General features: G+C 38.5%; 1 protein-coding gene across 2 annotated transcripts in view; it reads left to right on the top strand.

Moving 5' to 3' along the window:
* CNST (consortin, connexin sorting protein) overlaps positions 1-13348 on the top strand; it is a 35031-nt gene extending 21683 nt beyond the window's left edge. The window contains exons 8-11 of one of the 2 annotated variants that reach the window (XM_086482333.1): positions 1051-1931; positions 9616-9751; positions 11068-11142; positions 11434-13348. In XM_086482333.1, coding sequence (XP_086338459.1) covers positions 1051-1931; positions 9616-9751; positions 11068-11142; positions 11434-11633 — 1292 coding nt within the window. In that variant the 3' untranslated portion in view covers positions 11634-13348. Of the gene's footprint in view, positions 1-1050; positions 1932-9615; positions 9752-11067; positions 11143-11427 lie in introns of both variants that reach the window. The other variant, XM_009950241.2, reaches the window with a different exon arrangement.
* The last annotated feature ends 2504 nt before the right edge of the window (positions 13349-15852 follow it).

Here is a 15852-nt window from a genome sequence, read left to right as displayed (position 1 = left end):
AAGACCTTTCAGCTTTTTGTATGACCAAAAAATGCAAACGAGTCTTTTCTAGATGTATTAATTTGTTGTTTGAGGTTATTACTGTAACAGTAGTCCTACTATGACATAGTCTTAACTTTGGTTTTTATTAAAGTATGGAATAAAAGACAGTTTCTGTCATAGCTAGCTTGCTTTGGTATTCTAATTCTAAACACCCCCTTTCTCTCTTTGGAAGCCTAAAAGGGGAGATTTGGCTTTGAGCTTCTTATAATGTCTAATAATTTTATTGACAGCTTGGGTTAACCATCTACCCCTTCATCAGCAGATCATGCCAATAGTAGGTGAATTCACAGTATGTAAGAATTCCCTTTGTTTCTCTCTGAAATTTCAGATAAGAAGAATCAGTTTTCATTTGTATTGAAAATGTGAATACAGAAATAAGCTGCATCTAGTTGCTTTTTTAATATGTAAACTAACTTACGTATCCAAAAAGCAACATCTTTTCATGCAGCCCATTATGTAAAATATTGTAATTGGATATTTAACTTAGCATTAACCAAAGGAGCTAGTTACCCACTTAAATAATTGAATTTAAAATCTATTAAATTAGTATTTCAACTTCTTTAAAGGAAATGCAGATAGTTCCCTTTGTGATAGATACACTAGCATCAAAATACAGTTTTCTGTAGTTAAGTGCATTTGTCTGAACTCCAGGCCTCCATGAGAGATGCACTCATATAAAATATGCTTTAGAAGAAATGTGGCTGTTAGGAAAGATACTTACATACATATTGTGCTTGAAGTATGGGAGTAACTCTTTTCAGGAGGGCACTAGAGCATGTGCTTTGCCTGTAAGAATGTGTGCAAATACTTTACTGAGTCAGGAGTCAGGTTTTCAGACTACTAACAAAACTTTCATTCTGACTGGGGCATAAAATACCTACCCGTTATGGGAGTGCATTTTAAAGCATTAGGTTACAACGTTATCAAATCACAGTATACTCTTTCCCCGCTGGGCTGATGCTTTGAATCATTTAAAAACACTGGAACTGTTTTTCCTGTTGCACTTAGGTACTGAAACTTGTCCTGGCAGTGGACCAAAGAAAGAGGATAAGCAGCTGAGCACTGGTTCTCCAGGTGAAAACAAAACTGAGACACAGACAGAGGCAGCAAGCCTTTGGGTAGCTGCGGGAAAGGACCACATGGAGGAGCAGCACTGCAGTGCTGAATCAACATTGGAGCCACACACCCACTCCACAGGGACAGTGGGCAGGCCTTCTTCGGGCTGTTTATCATCTGGGGATGCCGGTACAGATAACAGTTTGCAGCAGAGAGACAGACAGCTCTCTAAGGATGCAGAAAAAATAGCATGTGCAGCTGGGGAGCCTGGAGTGAAGCTCCCTGTTGAGCAAATGGTAGATGCTTTGGTTTTAACAGATGCTGATTATATGCCTGCTGATTTGGTTCCCACTGATAAAGATGTGCAAGCTGATAGAAATCTGCTCAGATCAAAACATGCTGCTGGCTCTTCAGAAATTCCTAGTGGCCAGCTTGGGAGTAGTGATTTAAAGCAGCAACAGAAACAGCCTGATGATGATGACGATGAAAAATCTTCGTGGGACAGAACTGCGTCAAATGCATACTCTGGGTGTAATAACATGTCTGAGCATGAGGGTACTGCCCATTCACAAGTGTGCAAGGAAATACAGAGAACAGCAGGACAGGAGGAGAAAGTAAATAATGAAGAAGAAGAAGATTTATTTATCAGATTTTTAAATGGTAACATAATAGACACTGAAGAATCATTTGCAAACTTAGCAAACCAAGAGGACCTTGACACTGTTCCAGATATTTCACCTGAACGAGCATCTTGCAACTCACTGGAAGCTTTATCACTAGATGACAGCTTTTCTTCTCTCGATGAACTTGCAAGAAGGATAGAGATTGCTGAGGTAAATACCATGAATCCTATAAAATCTTCCATGTTTATCTCAAAATATTTTAGATATTGCCAGCTTCGAAATTTGTTAAATATTCCTTCATATGTCACTCTTTTTAATCTGAAAAGAAATCCATACTTAATTAATTGTTCTGATTTAATTCAGAAAAAAGTTTCTTTTTGCCTGTTTGCCTCCTTCTTGATCAGCAGTGCTCTGTGTTTCTAAAAATTAGATTGATTTTTACATATAAACGTGAACAGTTTGGGGTTTTTTATCCTTACAGAGGCTGTTAGGAGATGGCCTGACAATTCCTTTTAAATCACATTTTCACATCAGAGATCTACATAATGCCTATGATATAACATGTGGTTCATTTCTATTCATAGAATAGAATTTGCCTTTCTGTGCCTATTCTGTATAGGTGAGAACTACACAGGTAATAAACTCTGTATTTGAATGTACGGGCTTCTAATTTTGCTCAGTTTAGGCAGTTTTCTTATTCAACGGAAACTAAGAAAGAACTTCTAAACCTGAAACCACCTTTCTGAAGCACTGCTGATAGGCCACAAGAAGGATGAGTGCTTCGTAAGCTGAATTGCTCTTCTGAAAATACAGATTTATTGCTTTGGGAGTATTTTGGAGAGCGTATGATGACATCTTTGCTTTATTTGGCTTCTGGGTTTGGTGTATTTGCAACCATGGGACCTTAAAAGCTTTTTCTTTAAATGACAAAATGAGATTATTGTGAAGTGATGTGATTCTAGATGCTGGAGGGAGAAGACTTGTAAAAAAGGTATCTTCATAGTTCATCTCTAATTTTAATGCATTTTACAACGCAACGTCCTTTGGCAATAAAGTAACGGTACTTCTCTATAGATCAGAAGCTAATGCACAGAGGCCAAGAACCCACGATCACTCAAGGACAGTAGCCAAGCAGAAGCTAAATACTGGGGATCCATGCTGATGTTATTACGTGTTTGACAAAATCCCCAGAGCTGGAGACATCATTTTGGGTTTTCTTCCCACCTAGAGCGCTTCTTACCTCCTTTCCAAGATCATTCATCCTGACCTCTCCCTAAAACACCTTGTCTTTCTGTGGGATGTCAGGAAGCATGCCACATACCAGGACCAAGGGCCTTGTACACAAGCTCTTGACAACACGCAGATGTGGAAGCCCACATACATGTTCATATATGCAGTCAAACTTTTGCACTAAATCCATTGGTTTATGTTCACTTAAAGGATGCTTTTGAAAAAGAGCATTTTGTTGACAGTCTGTGCTAAGCCCATGTACATGTATAACAGAAGAGTAATTTAAATATCATCCCTCAGGATCAGAATTCTTTTGAGCACACTTAAAGTTCAGCATTTTAAGCTACAGGAGAGACTGTTCTATTTCATGTAGAAAAATCCTAAATTAATCCTATTGCAACTGTTTTTAACTTGCTATGTTTGCGCCATTTGAATTTGAGAGGCTATTGATACTGTTAGAAAAATTATGCTTGCATTGATTGGCCCAGTGACCGATGATGATGCTTTACAGGGAATTTATTTTCATTTCTAGTTTGCTGTCCGAATCGTGGGACTGCCAGTATGCTGATGGCCAGTTGAGTCTCTGGAGAGGAAAAAGTGCCTTGAGTCTTTCTGTAGTACTTTTTCTGGCCATATAGGGCATAATGTTGGCTGGCACTGGTGGGAGTCTTTTTGAGTCACTCTTAGTGAGAGGCCCGAGTTGTGTGTGAGGCAGGAAGTTTGAATCAGGGAGAACAGAATTAATCTCAGTACCAATTAAAATTTGTAATATGCAGCATCTGTGGCTGTTTTGCAATACCTGAAATTTCTAGGTGCAGCAGGGTGAGTTAAGGACAGCACAGCAGCTTGTATTGTTTCGTTATACACTTATATTTTGTTTTTCCAATCTTACCACCTATCGCTAGCCTAGTGGTTGCTTTTCAGAAGTGGTGAGCACCTACAGCTTCCCTGGAAGACACCAAGAATTCAAAGGGTTTGGCACCCCTGAGAAAGCAGCACTGTTAGCTTGCTTTCACTGATTTTGTTTCAGTCCTAAAATAAGACTCCACTGATGTTTTGACAAGCAGACTGATCTTTGCACCCAGCCATAACATTTCTTCCTTTACTGATGCCTTTGAAGTTGCGTTGTTCAGGCTGTGGCCCTCTAATAAGACAACAGTGTTTTCATACAGTAGTTGTGAGAGAAATATCTAGCAAATGCATTGGTAGTGACATGAATGAAATTAAATTAATTACATGAAATGTACCAGTGTGACCATAAAAAAAAAAAAAATCAATTTGACTGTGATAAAACTTGTCACGAAGTGAGTATTTCCAAAATTGCCACAAATAAGTTAGAATGGAAGGCAAAAGTAAAGATTATTTTGACATAACCTAGGTACAAAAACCGTATGGTAGGACAAACTTCCATTAATATTCTTCAATGGAGGTGTAATATTAATTTATTGAAAATGGGGAAGGTCAAGTACTTGTGTGTGTATTTACAGTTAGTAAGGTTTTTTTGACCCCATATTAAGATCAAAGAATCATCTCATGTAGTTCTCTAACTTAGATCCTTTATGTCACTTACTTTTAGTCTACCATTTACAATAACTAATTACAAGAGTGAAAGTCCACTAAATTCGGACTCTGGCTTTAAATAATTGCAAAACAGTAGTACTTTACATATTGCACAGTCCCTTATACTGGATGTTTCTTCACTAGTACAAACCGTGCATGACCATGCAAATGATGGAAAATCTCTGTAATTTTATAGAAACTAGATTCATACAGCTAACAAAGAGCTTTGAAGCACAGTCAGCTGTTGGCAGCAACAGATATCATAAGTGTATAACCTTCTCTTAGCTCTCTTTGCTGTCATTTCTGTGAGAATGAAATGACACGCCAACAGTCAAACAAATTGTAACCTCAATAACGTAAGTTGCATTTTGCCATATGAAATAAAAGTTTATAGCATAAGCTTTTAATCTGAGTGACAATTAGGGAAACAAGTAAAATCTTAATGTTTTTCCTTATTTGAAAATTATAATCTGAAATTTCTTTCAGCAAAGATAGTGAGATTCTACCACAACATAAGGTAATAATGTTTGGTTGGCACTGTTTGTACACCAGGACTTTTAAAAAGTACTGAGTATGTGCTGACTAGCAGCTGATTTGATTGCAGAAATGAAGTCCCCACGTATCTGTACTAGGTCAGGAGACAATGCCTTGTTGAGATCCTCTGTTCTTTTGTGTGGCTTGGGTCCTGTAGTTCCGAGTTTGCAAGAATTATGCTTCTGTATGAGGTGCTTACAGAGTCTGAGCTATTTGTGGCTGTATAAAGGAGCCCCAGTACTCGCAGAGCAAGCGTATCAGCAGAAAAACAGTTATAGAGGCTGATGCTCTGGTGTGAGCACTGGATCTGCTAAGTTAGCTCCTGTTCAAAGTCAAAGTATTCAAAACTTATTTTATTAGAGAAGGGGTTTGCGGCTTGTAGCTTAACCCGGGGCAGTCTTGCTTTTTGTCCGTTTGTCATAGTTACGGATTCTCACTTTAAAAAAATCTGGTATTGCTAGAAATAAAATTGTAGGCCTTTGCCAAGTAACTGAATCAGGAATACAGCCCACAGAAGAATACACAAACAAAACCCCTCCTTGAGTAGTTCTCTGCATTCAGACCAAAATACTTATACAATGAACTTTTCTTGCTAAATCCCAATTTGCAGGGCCCCTGGTTTTGGGGGTTTTATTTACTTCTGTATGATACGAATTATTCCAGTAGTCAAGTTTAACCTATTTTCTCTAAGAGCTTGAAGTACAGGACCTTATTTTCATAGTTTTTGTCTAATATGTTTATAATATATATATACATCATATTTGGTGAAAATATGCATAATGTAAGAAATTTTTTTAGTATTTTATTAGCAAATGCTGTTTTAAACAGAGAAGAGACAGGTAGTTTAATTAGAGCTAATTTTTTCTTATTTTGCAGCCAGGATATTAAACTTTATCCAAAAAAATGTAAAACACTTCTGTGAAGCGGAATCACTTTGTAAAGCGGAATCACTTTGTATTAATAGTGGTAAAAAGATGAAAGCTAAAATATTTAACAGAGTTTCACTGAACCAGCAGTCATTGCTGCTTTCCTTTTTAACTGTGTGTCAAAATGCCACCGCATACCTGTATACCATTTTCAGTTCCTGTTAGAGGAATTATAAAAGATTTTGGGAAGGCCAGCAGAGCTGCATGAGTAAGCTGAGTTACGCAGGTGTTCCAAGAGCATCTTTCGTTAATTATCTAGCTTAGAATTAAGAAAATGTTGGATGCCTCCATAGGGTCCTTTATGCAGCTTTTATGTAACACAGAGCTGTTTGCAGCGCAGCCTGGTGCAGGCCAACATTTTCCCTTCTGTGGTTCTAGTCAAGCCTCTGCTTGATTTGTGGTCAACAGAATTAACCACAGTTCCCTCATTAACTTCCAATTTAAATCATGTATTCTGCCTTTTTAAATTCCCCCTGCCTCCTACAGACTGGGATGGAAAACTTCAAGTCTTGCATGGCAGTTAAGTCCCTCTCCTTGGATGTTTAATTTATGGGAGATCTATCTAACACAATCAGTTTGTATATTGCTTTGAAATCTTTCTAAATGAAAGGTATGGTAGAAAAATACAAGTGTTTTAATTGAATGAGATTTTATTTGTAGCAAGATGGACCCTATTCTGACATGACAATCTTACTTACAGTAAGGATGTTTTTATGACTGAAAATAAGAAAAATAAAATGTGGTGATGTCGGCATTAAATACTTTTGAGCTGCAGTTGAAAATATGGTAGAAAAGAAGGTGTAAATATTGCTTTATGCAGAATTCCATATATCTGGATTTGTATTTTAACAATAAACTGTATCCTGATTAGGAGGCATAGCTTTGTAGGTCCTTTGCAGAACAAAACAAATAACTTAAATTATGTGACTCATGAAATTCAAAGGCAGATGAAATATTCTACGTATGAATTACCTATCATGTAAAGGGTCATTCTTAAAAATACCGTCTGTGGTTTTTGTTGGGACAGGAAAATAACACTAGCCACAGGATTTTATTGCAAAATAAAAAGCACTTGCTCCCTTTTTTCAAGCAAAGGGTGATGTTCAGAGTACAGAAACCTGTGCTGTGTTGATTAGTTCTTTAAATATTTAGAAGTAAACCCTGAAACATGGCCATGTAGGCTGACGGGGAAAGTAAGTGAACCTCATTGTAGCAAGACTTTCCTTTGCAAGCCTTTTACGTAACTCTAATCACTGAAACACATTTCCACCTAATCCTGTCACAGATAGCCCTCTGGTTTTAAGCTTGGGGAAGACAGAGCTTGTGGCACAGTCATTCAAAAATTATCAGGAGCCAACAGACAGAATGGAGTGTCTCGTTTTGAAATGACTGCTTGCAGAACAGACCACCACATACTCATCTTAGGGCAGACGAGTAAGAACGCCCCGCTGTCCTTGGGTAACATTCCCGCCAAGTGCAGTCCAAGCCACTGGCGAACACGCGTGCCAGGCAGCAGCTAGCCTGCTGCGTGGGTGGTACAGGAGGAGCCATTGATCCTCTTTATGAAAGCAATGTCGTACACAGAAGCTTAAAATAATCTACTTTTTTAAAGGACATAATTTCATCTCCACCCACCCAAATAAATAAGTCAAATTAATGCACTCCTATGTGATGCCCCGTCCTTGTCACAACAAGGAAGCAAAGTGCTGATTTTCTGTCTGGCCTGATAAAGTTTCATGGCAGTTCTACAAGGCTAATTTAACATTACCAGTAGAAGCTTCACCCCAGTGCACTTGTCTGTTGTGATGAGACACTTGTGGGCTATTATTTCTGGTTCATTTGTGACAAATAGTTGACTCCGTATGTTGGCTTAAACAATTTCTTTCTACCACAACACTTTCACTACTTTGCAAGTACTTCATTGCATTGTTCCATTAAATAATCCATTCAAGCTCTTGAGCAGATAATGAAAAGGGAAAGTGAATATCAAGAGGAATTATGGCAGAGATCAATCTTATCCTCTCAGTTGTAATTCAGGGAAAAATCATTAGGCATATACCCACAGTGACGATCTATGTGAGTTGTTCAGGGCAACGTTATTTGTCCAGTTGAGGGCTATAAGATGCTGCCAGACGGGAGACCTGCAAATGTAATTGCCACATTTGCCAGTTAAAATGTCACAAACACCAATGCCGTGGTTGGTACAGTGCTTATTGGATTGTGCTCTGCGTTTTGCTGTGTTCAATGCACCATCTCTCTAATTACAGCATTTATCGATGCATTATGTAAGCTTGTAGCATGAAGCGAGTTTAGGGGCAAAAGTTATGAAGTCGCTTGTTTTCTGTTATTCTACAGCTCTTGTAATTGCAATGCAGATGAGTTTTTACATATGGTCTTCTAACTTGATTAGATCGTGGGGAGAGTTAAGCAGTCGGTTTTCTGCAACTACAGTATTATCCCGAAAGTTGCTTTTTTTCCACTTTGAGTTTTTATGAAAATTACAGGCATTTGGGGTCATCTCCTACATAGATGAGTTGCAATCTCAGTTGCAAATGTGATGTGTTTTTCTTATCTGTAGCACAAATGTATACAGATTACTTTTCAGTTTAATAAATGGTATTGCTGATCTACAGAATAAGTTTTAGAAAGTGCTACTCAGATTTATGAAGAGATGACTAAGACTTTTTTTCAGGTAAAGGTGATCTCAAGCTAAAGAAGGGCACATCTAAATATGCTTCCTATTTTAATTTGTTTATATGTAGCACACTGGGAACTACTTCCTTAGGAAAGCATTTTTCTCCTGATACTTCCCCTACTTTAATTTCTCTAATAAGTAAGAAATAACAGACGGCTCAGGCTGCTGTAACACCCTAGCATGGCTTAGCATATACTCTTGCAGCTAAGTCAAATGCTGTAGCAAAGGAAAGAGAAGTTACTGTTTATTGACTTGTTGACTGTATCACCGTTTGTGCAAGCTGTTTGAGTGACCAGCCCTGTAGGGAAGGATTTTTGAACTGCTGCTATATCCAGAGAGCTTATTATAATGTGGAGCTGGAATCTATCCAGAGCACTGAAGCTTTCTTTTTCCCTTTCTTTTTCTTTTTTTGTTATTTGTCTTTGGTTTTGTGGCCCCACTGTAGCTTGTTGTCCACCCTGGGGAACCAAATGCAATACTGGAAAATTAGTCTCACAACAAATACTTGATAGTCTCTGCAGGATTATATCTTTGGAGAGGCAGCAGCAGCATGCCCTTGACTTCTTACTGTCCTCTGATGGTGGTGTTCCTGATGCGAACCCTCCTCACCACTGCCCCAACCCATGTGATTGAATAACATGAATTTACAGAGGAGCTGTTGAGTGAATACAAAGTGTGATCCAAGCAGTAAATGTGTGTGTGTTTACCTTTGATAGCAATTAAGGGCAAATAGTGTAAGCAGGCAGCAGAATGATACTGCAGCTGCCCTGCATGTTAAGGAGTTGACATATTCCAGAAGGAGGTTTCACAAGTGCTGCAATGTTTATGAAGAGTAGAGTGGACACTATTTTTTAACTGTTTGGCTCATTTCCTCTTAAAGCCATTGTTAAATAGATCTCATGCTTGGATTTCTCACATCTTTTCTGCCATTCACTGTCTTTCCTGATAGATTGCCCCAGCAGAAGGATTGGTGTCTATACTAAAGAAGAGAGATGACAGGGAAGGAAAAACAATTGCTCAAGTCCAGCAAAGGCAAACAAAGAGAAGAGTGCGATTCCAAGAAATGGAAGACACGTTGGATCAAGGTAATCTAAAGCTGTTAATTCCTGGGTTGCACTCTTGGGGTGCAAACGATGTTGATCTTTTTGTTCATAAGAGCAAAGTGGACATTCATTGTACAGAATGTACAAAGTCTTCATCAGGTAATAAGTGAAGGTGATTGATCTACACCAGGTTTGGGCAACAAGGCTACAGCAGAAGGATACAGTAAGTACACTTCTGTTTTAAAGCCTGGTTGAGACTGAAGCCACAGGATTTTTCCTCTGGCTGAAATATTTGCAAGTGACAGCTGACGGATGTCTTTTTGTTAATGTTTAGAGCTTTGGGGTGGGAGGTGTAGGCTTTCTCCCTGAATCTAATCCATGTAGGTAAAGAGGGATACAAAAGAAACAAGTCTGTTGCGCTTTGTCCACGGCTAGCTTTCCAACCCTTTCTAGTAGACCATGGGGTTGGAGGGTGTCAGATTTTGACCTTGCTTCGTAATTAAACATTCATATGTATTTGCTAGCTGTCATTAAATTTGGCTAAGCACCTTACTGCCTTTTTGATGGGCTAAATAGCCTCATAAGAAATACAATATATTATGTTGTTGTGCTTTTCTTGGAGTTTAAAATCTCTGTTATTCAATCTAAAGAGATGTTAAGAAAAATACTTTTGGTTAGTAATGATAGTACTTTCTATATCTATCATGTGTGCCAGACACTAAATGGTATTAATGGAGGTCTTTAGTGCTTAAAAGTGTATTAAGTGTGTCTCATACTCTGAAAAGAAAATCCATTCACTGCCCAAAAGGGAGCTTATCTCATCTTTTTCTTGAAATTATTTTAAAACAACTTATGTTTTAAATAAAACTTAAATTAGAGTTTCTTCTATGATGTTTTTGCAAGGATTTAGTGATTCAAAAGGAAAGTTGGGGTAGTTGTTGTTGTTGTTATCACATTTGATTTCAAACACATGAAGAAGTGCTTGAATGCTGCTTCTTTTTTTCTTTCTTTCCCTTGTTTCTTCTCCCTGATATAGAGTGAAGGGAGTTCAGAAATTTTCTTAGAGCCTGTTCAATCTGGCAGAAGATGCAGGTGTTCATGCGTACAAGTTACCAAGGACAAGCAAGTTTGTGAGGATGTAGCAGCACCTCTGCAACCTCTTTATTGCTTTTACTCTGGAATAAATAATTGTGCAGAGTTACCACAGAAGAACAGATGTAAATAACCCTTCACATCAGCCTACCCCGAAGGTTTTGTCTCTAGCCGTACAGTCAAAATGTGAGAGTAAACACAAACAGTTCATGGTAGCGCAGTCAGCGTTGGTACAAATGAAGCAAGAATGTTTCCTTTTGGTTTAGTTTCAAAGCTTTCATCTCATATCAGCTATTTCCATGAAGGAGGACTTTGGTTTTGTGACTTTCTCATAGTTAAGCGTATTTTGCTTCAGTGCGGAACAACTCCGCAAGGGATACCAGCCAGGAGAGGTACACAGGTTGCAGAAATGAGGCTATATATAATTATTTAGGTTTCTGAAAAAAATGGGTGGAGAAACGTACAGTTCCTGGTATGCATTGCGGTCGCTTTGACACGGTGAGCATTATTAAGTGTGTTTACCTCCCGACCCATTCATGGTAAAAACCTATCTCAGATTTTCTCACACGCATTCATACTGCTTTGTATATCATCCTTTGTCACCCTTTCTGCTCTTACATTCACAGATGAAGTAGCTGGTGGCTCCTGTATTTTGCTGATCCTGCTGTGCATAGCAACTGTTTTCCTTAGCATTGGAGGAACTGCATTGTACTGCACCTTTGGTGACATGGAATCCCCCGTGTGCACTGATTTTGCAGCCAACATGGATTTCTATTATACCCAGATACTGCGGCGTATGGAAGAACTTAAACACTGGATAGCCTTCTCATAGCTGACATGAACGGAGACAGCACATTGAGAACTCGCCAATGGTTACTGGAGAGTGTAGAAAAAAATTGTGATTTCAAGTTCTCTGACGCTTGCCACCTGCAGTTGATGTGTATTTGATGACGTACTTACACGTTTACTTAGAAATCAAGAAAATTCTAGTTTAGCAATCAGGTGGCAAACTGTTCACATCTTAAGCTGTAGCAGTGTGGTATTTGAGAATAAAGTTATTCTCCTCACCCTTTTGAGAGCAAGCGAGTAGCTTTTCAACAGCTTGGGCAAGTGAAGAAGAAAGAAGAAAATTAACTGTCTTCTGTATGCTCTCTCATTGCCACACACTGTGTAAGCAATCTGGAAGCTTAGTTAAAGGACAGCTTTAATTTACAGCTGTTTGTGCAAAGGTGTTGCCTCCAGCTATCATGCAATAAGTCTGTGTTTTATGGAAACATTATTTTTCTTCTAAGTCTTACTATTTTTCTCCATTTTAATTCTCCTGGTGAGCCATGTAATAATTTGGGTGGAGTGAGAAGCATGCAGCAGCATTCACGGAGCCCTCATTTGTGATTAACAGGCTGACCCTGTATCTCTTAGCTTACGGTGAATATCACGAGTGGGATAAATCTGCTGGCAGATTTCACTAAATTTCCTGGAACTTTACTTCTAGTATTGTGGGGGCTGTTTTAGAAATGGAAGTTTAAAAAAGAAATCATTGGTCTCACTTAAACACAGAAACAAAAATAAGATGTTTAGTAAATTATTTGTGTTAAATAGTAAAGTGGCTTTGGCCAATTTTAAAGCACCTGGTAGCAGGTGTGGGGCTAACTGGGTTTTCTGTCCAGCTATGTCACTGACTTGCAGTAATCACTTTGTGCCTCGGTTTCTCCTCCATAAATGGGGAATAATGATCCTTGCCTTTGTCTGTGAATATTTATTGCAATTAGGGCTCATGTCTGGTTCTTCCCAGATGAGTGCACAGGATCACTGAACTGTGTGGCTGCAGCCTCTCTTGGTGAGTGAATGCTTGTGTAAAGTGGGACTGATCCAACAGAAGAGATTCAGAGGCTCGCTGCAGGTCCGCGGCATTTTAGTAGTCCAGGGTGCTCATTCCAGCAGATGAAGCACATTTGCATCTGTTTGCCCTGTGGTTCCAAGACCTGTATTGTAAAATCTATTCTTTTTCTATCAGCTATACAAACAAATTTAAATCGGTACAAAGAGTCATTTTAAATGGGTATTTCTATCACTTGGTGCTCAGCCCTCCCTTTGTGGTATGTGAGAGGAACACTGACGTGACTGTGAAGGTGAGAATTAGACACACAGGCCTTTGGCCCACACTCTGGTCAAAACAGGGCAACTGTTCTTGTGCAGAGTGTAACAGCCTAGCCCTGCTGAAGGTGTTCGTGCGGAGGGATTCCTTTACACCTCAGGAAACAGCATTTTTGAGGGGTCCACTTCACTCCACTCCATGATTTCCTGCTTGCTAACGTTGTATGATGCAATGTGTTCAGGTTTAGAATATTATTTCGTAAAATACTATGAAATGAAATCATCAAGATATTGCTTAGAATTATAGCATTAAATGATCATGCTTTCTGACATTTGCAAGCGAATTGTCCCTCTAGTGAGCTTGATTGTTCCTAACGCACTGTTCTACTTAACGAGTTTTTAAAGTGAAAGTTAAAATCACGTTTTTTTCCAGAATAAATTGTATGTATGGTTTCTCTTTTTGTTTTCACTGCTGAGGCTTAGTTTATTTATACATTAGGGAGCCTCCTGTGCAGCTTTATATTAAAGTAGCAAATGTAAAATGCCCAAATTAATGAAAACCTTTGCTTTCAGACTGAAACTTGAGTACGGTAGTTTGGTATAATTTTTGTTGTTTGTCCTCAGAGTATTATAATGCTGGGACTAATCTAAAGGAGAAAGGGAAAGACACTTCTATATTTTAAAATGTTACTGACTGGTTCAGTTTATTACTTCAAGTCTGAGTTTGTTTGTTTATTTATTTAGGGGTTTTTTTAAGAGAATCTTAGTTTTCGGTTTTGGTGATTTACTCACAAAGTAATTAAAAAGCATGCATTCAGTTAAAATATGTAATTATAATGACTATGTAGTTAGAACATATTTTGGGTTTATGTAACTTTGCATTGAGTGTTTCAGGATGTTACGTTTATTCCTAAAGAGGCAACTGTTGGTTTCAGCTTAAAAAAAAAAAAATCTATTAAGTTTTTGTGCACTTCATCACCAAAAAGATCAAGAGGTATATATAGAACTATTTATTTAAAAATATATCAGGTATTGAGATCAAAGATCCTCTACTTCTAGGTTCATTTAATTAAAACTATTTTAAAATAACTATTTTATTTAAAACTGTAAAGCTATTTAAAGTCAAAGCAATTTTAAATAAGCAGTTCAGTTTAAAATCAGTGGTCCAAACCCTGGTATCCACTTTGTGCTATATTCCCGGTGCAAAGACTCACTAGTATCAGCAGACTGCCTACAAGAAGATCATGAAGAGGTTGAGCACCACTTCACCGACAAGTACCCAATGAAAAACGAGCAGCCAGGCGTTCTGCGTAACTCAGCTGCCTTACACTTGTGTTCTGACTTGGAGCATCTCTCCAGCCTTCACAGCCTATGCCAAGGTACTACACCTACAAAGTCTCTCGGGATTTGAGGGGGCGGAAGGGGTGCATACACACAGGCTGCCCAACTCCTGATCTCAGCTGTTCACTCCTCAGTTGTAACCAAGTGGTTGAATCTGAATCTGATTTCTGTTGACAGTCCTTTATAAAGAGCTGATGCTTCTCCGGGTGACCATTCTGTTAGCACAAATAGTTTGCACGGTCTGTAGTACATTATCAAACTTGCAGCTACCAACGTAACAAGATTTGCTTTGCACTGAACTCCAAAGAGTGTGTGGGTAGGCCTGATATTGGCCTTCCTATGTGCTCTGTTCTCTTTAGATGGCTGGTGACGTTGCTTCCACCTGGGTGACCTGCAGGGTTAGGATCTTATAGTCAGGTAAATCCTTCAAGCTGAGAGAAGTAGTTGATTTGAACAGTTACTGTTGTATTTTAAGGTAAAATAATACTGAGCATCAGATAAGATTGTTATAAGTAGGAAGAAGACAGAGGAAAAAAGCTTTCACACACACATACCTTTGTGCATTTTAAAGCCCTTTGTGTATAAGTTTTTATTTATTCTGTTTCCTTTCTTGCCACTGTCTTTATGGCAGTTCTGCTTGGCAGTAGGGGAAACTTACTGCGCCAGTTCGTAGGAAAATTCAGAGAATCGTTTGGTACTTGACAGTAGTTGAAAGTAATTTCTTAAAATATGACTGGATTTCAGGCTGCTAGTGTACTTTCAAAGAAGATGCGGCCCCTTAATCACCTGCAGCATTACTAGAAACCCCCACCTTCAGTTTATTCTTTAAGCATAATTATTTTGAAGAGATTCTCACAATAGAGCAAAACCAACAAGACTTTTGAAGCAGATTCAGCATACGCTGCCAAAAAGAGCTTTCTGATGACAGAAATTAACACCCTCACCCCAAAGCACATAGACTACACTGAGAAAAGCACCGTGCTGTAGCGTAGCCACACTATACTACAGGCTTGTTTTCAAGATGGTGTCAGTAAGGAAGCAGATATTTCACAGCCCAGATATCCCAGCAGAAGTTTGTAATCTAGACAAAAATAGCCCATGTTTTACAATTTTTTCCAATATCTTTGCTTTCATACTTGGAAAATGCATAGCCCTGGTGACAAGCAGTATGGAGTAGTCTAATGAAAAGGGAAACTGTTGTTTAGGGTTTTCAGGAGTAAAGGGCAAGCTTGAACTATCAAATAGGCAGAGTAGATTGGAAGTCCAGATTCTTGTGTGACCGGGTACTATTCCACTCAATAACCTAAAGGGATGTTACCCTCCTAAGAAAATGTGTTTGCCTACTTTGTACTGTAATGTAAAACCAAGACCATCTGAAAGGAATAACTATTTGTAACAAAGTGAACTTAAGCTTCCTTTAGCAAAAGGAGTAAATAATTGTGTTTGAAACCATCACCCGAGCTTGTAATTTAAATACTGTAGCAAAAAAAAATAAAAGCTATCCCAAAGAAAATATATAAAACTTTTTGGGTACTGTGATTTCTAAATGTGTAAAAAGACTGGGAAGTTTTTCTGTGAAGTTCAAGTAAATGAGCAGTACCTCCACTAAGTATTTC

This window comes from Leptosomus discolor, chromosome 2, assembly GCF_034619465.1.
Source record: "Leptosomus discolor isolate bLepDis1 chromosome 2, bLepDis1.hap2, whole genome shotgun sequence".
Classification (NCBI taxonomy): Eukaryota; Metazoa; Chordata; class Aves; order Leptosomiformes; family Leptosomidae; genus Leptosomus; species Leptosomus discolor.
Note: the sequence above shows the minus strand (reverse complement) of the source record. Positions and strands in the feature narration are given on the sequence as shown.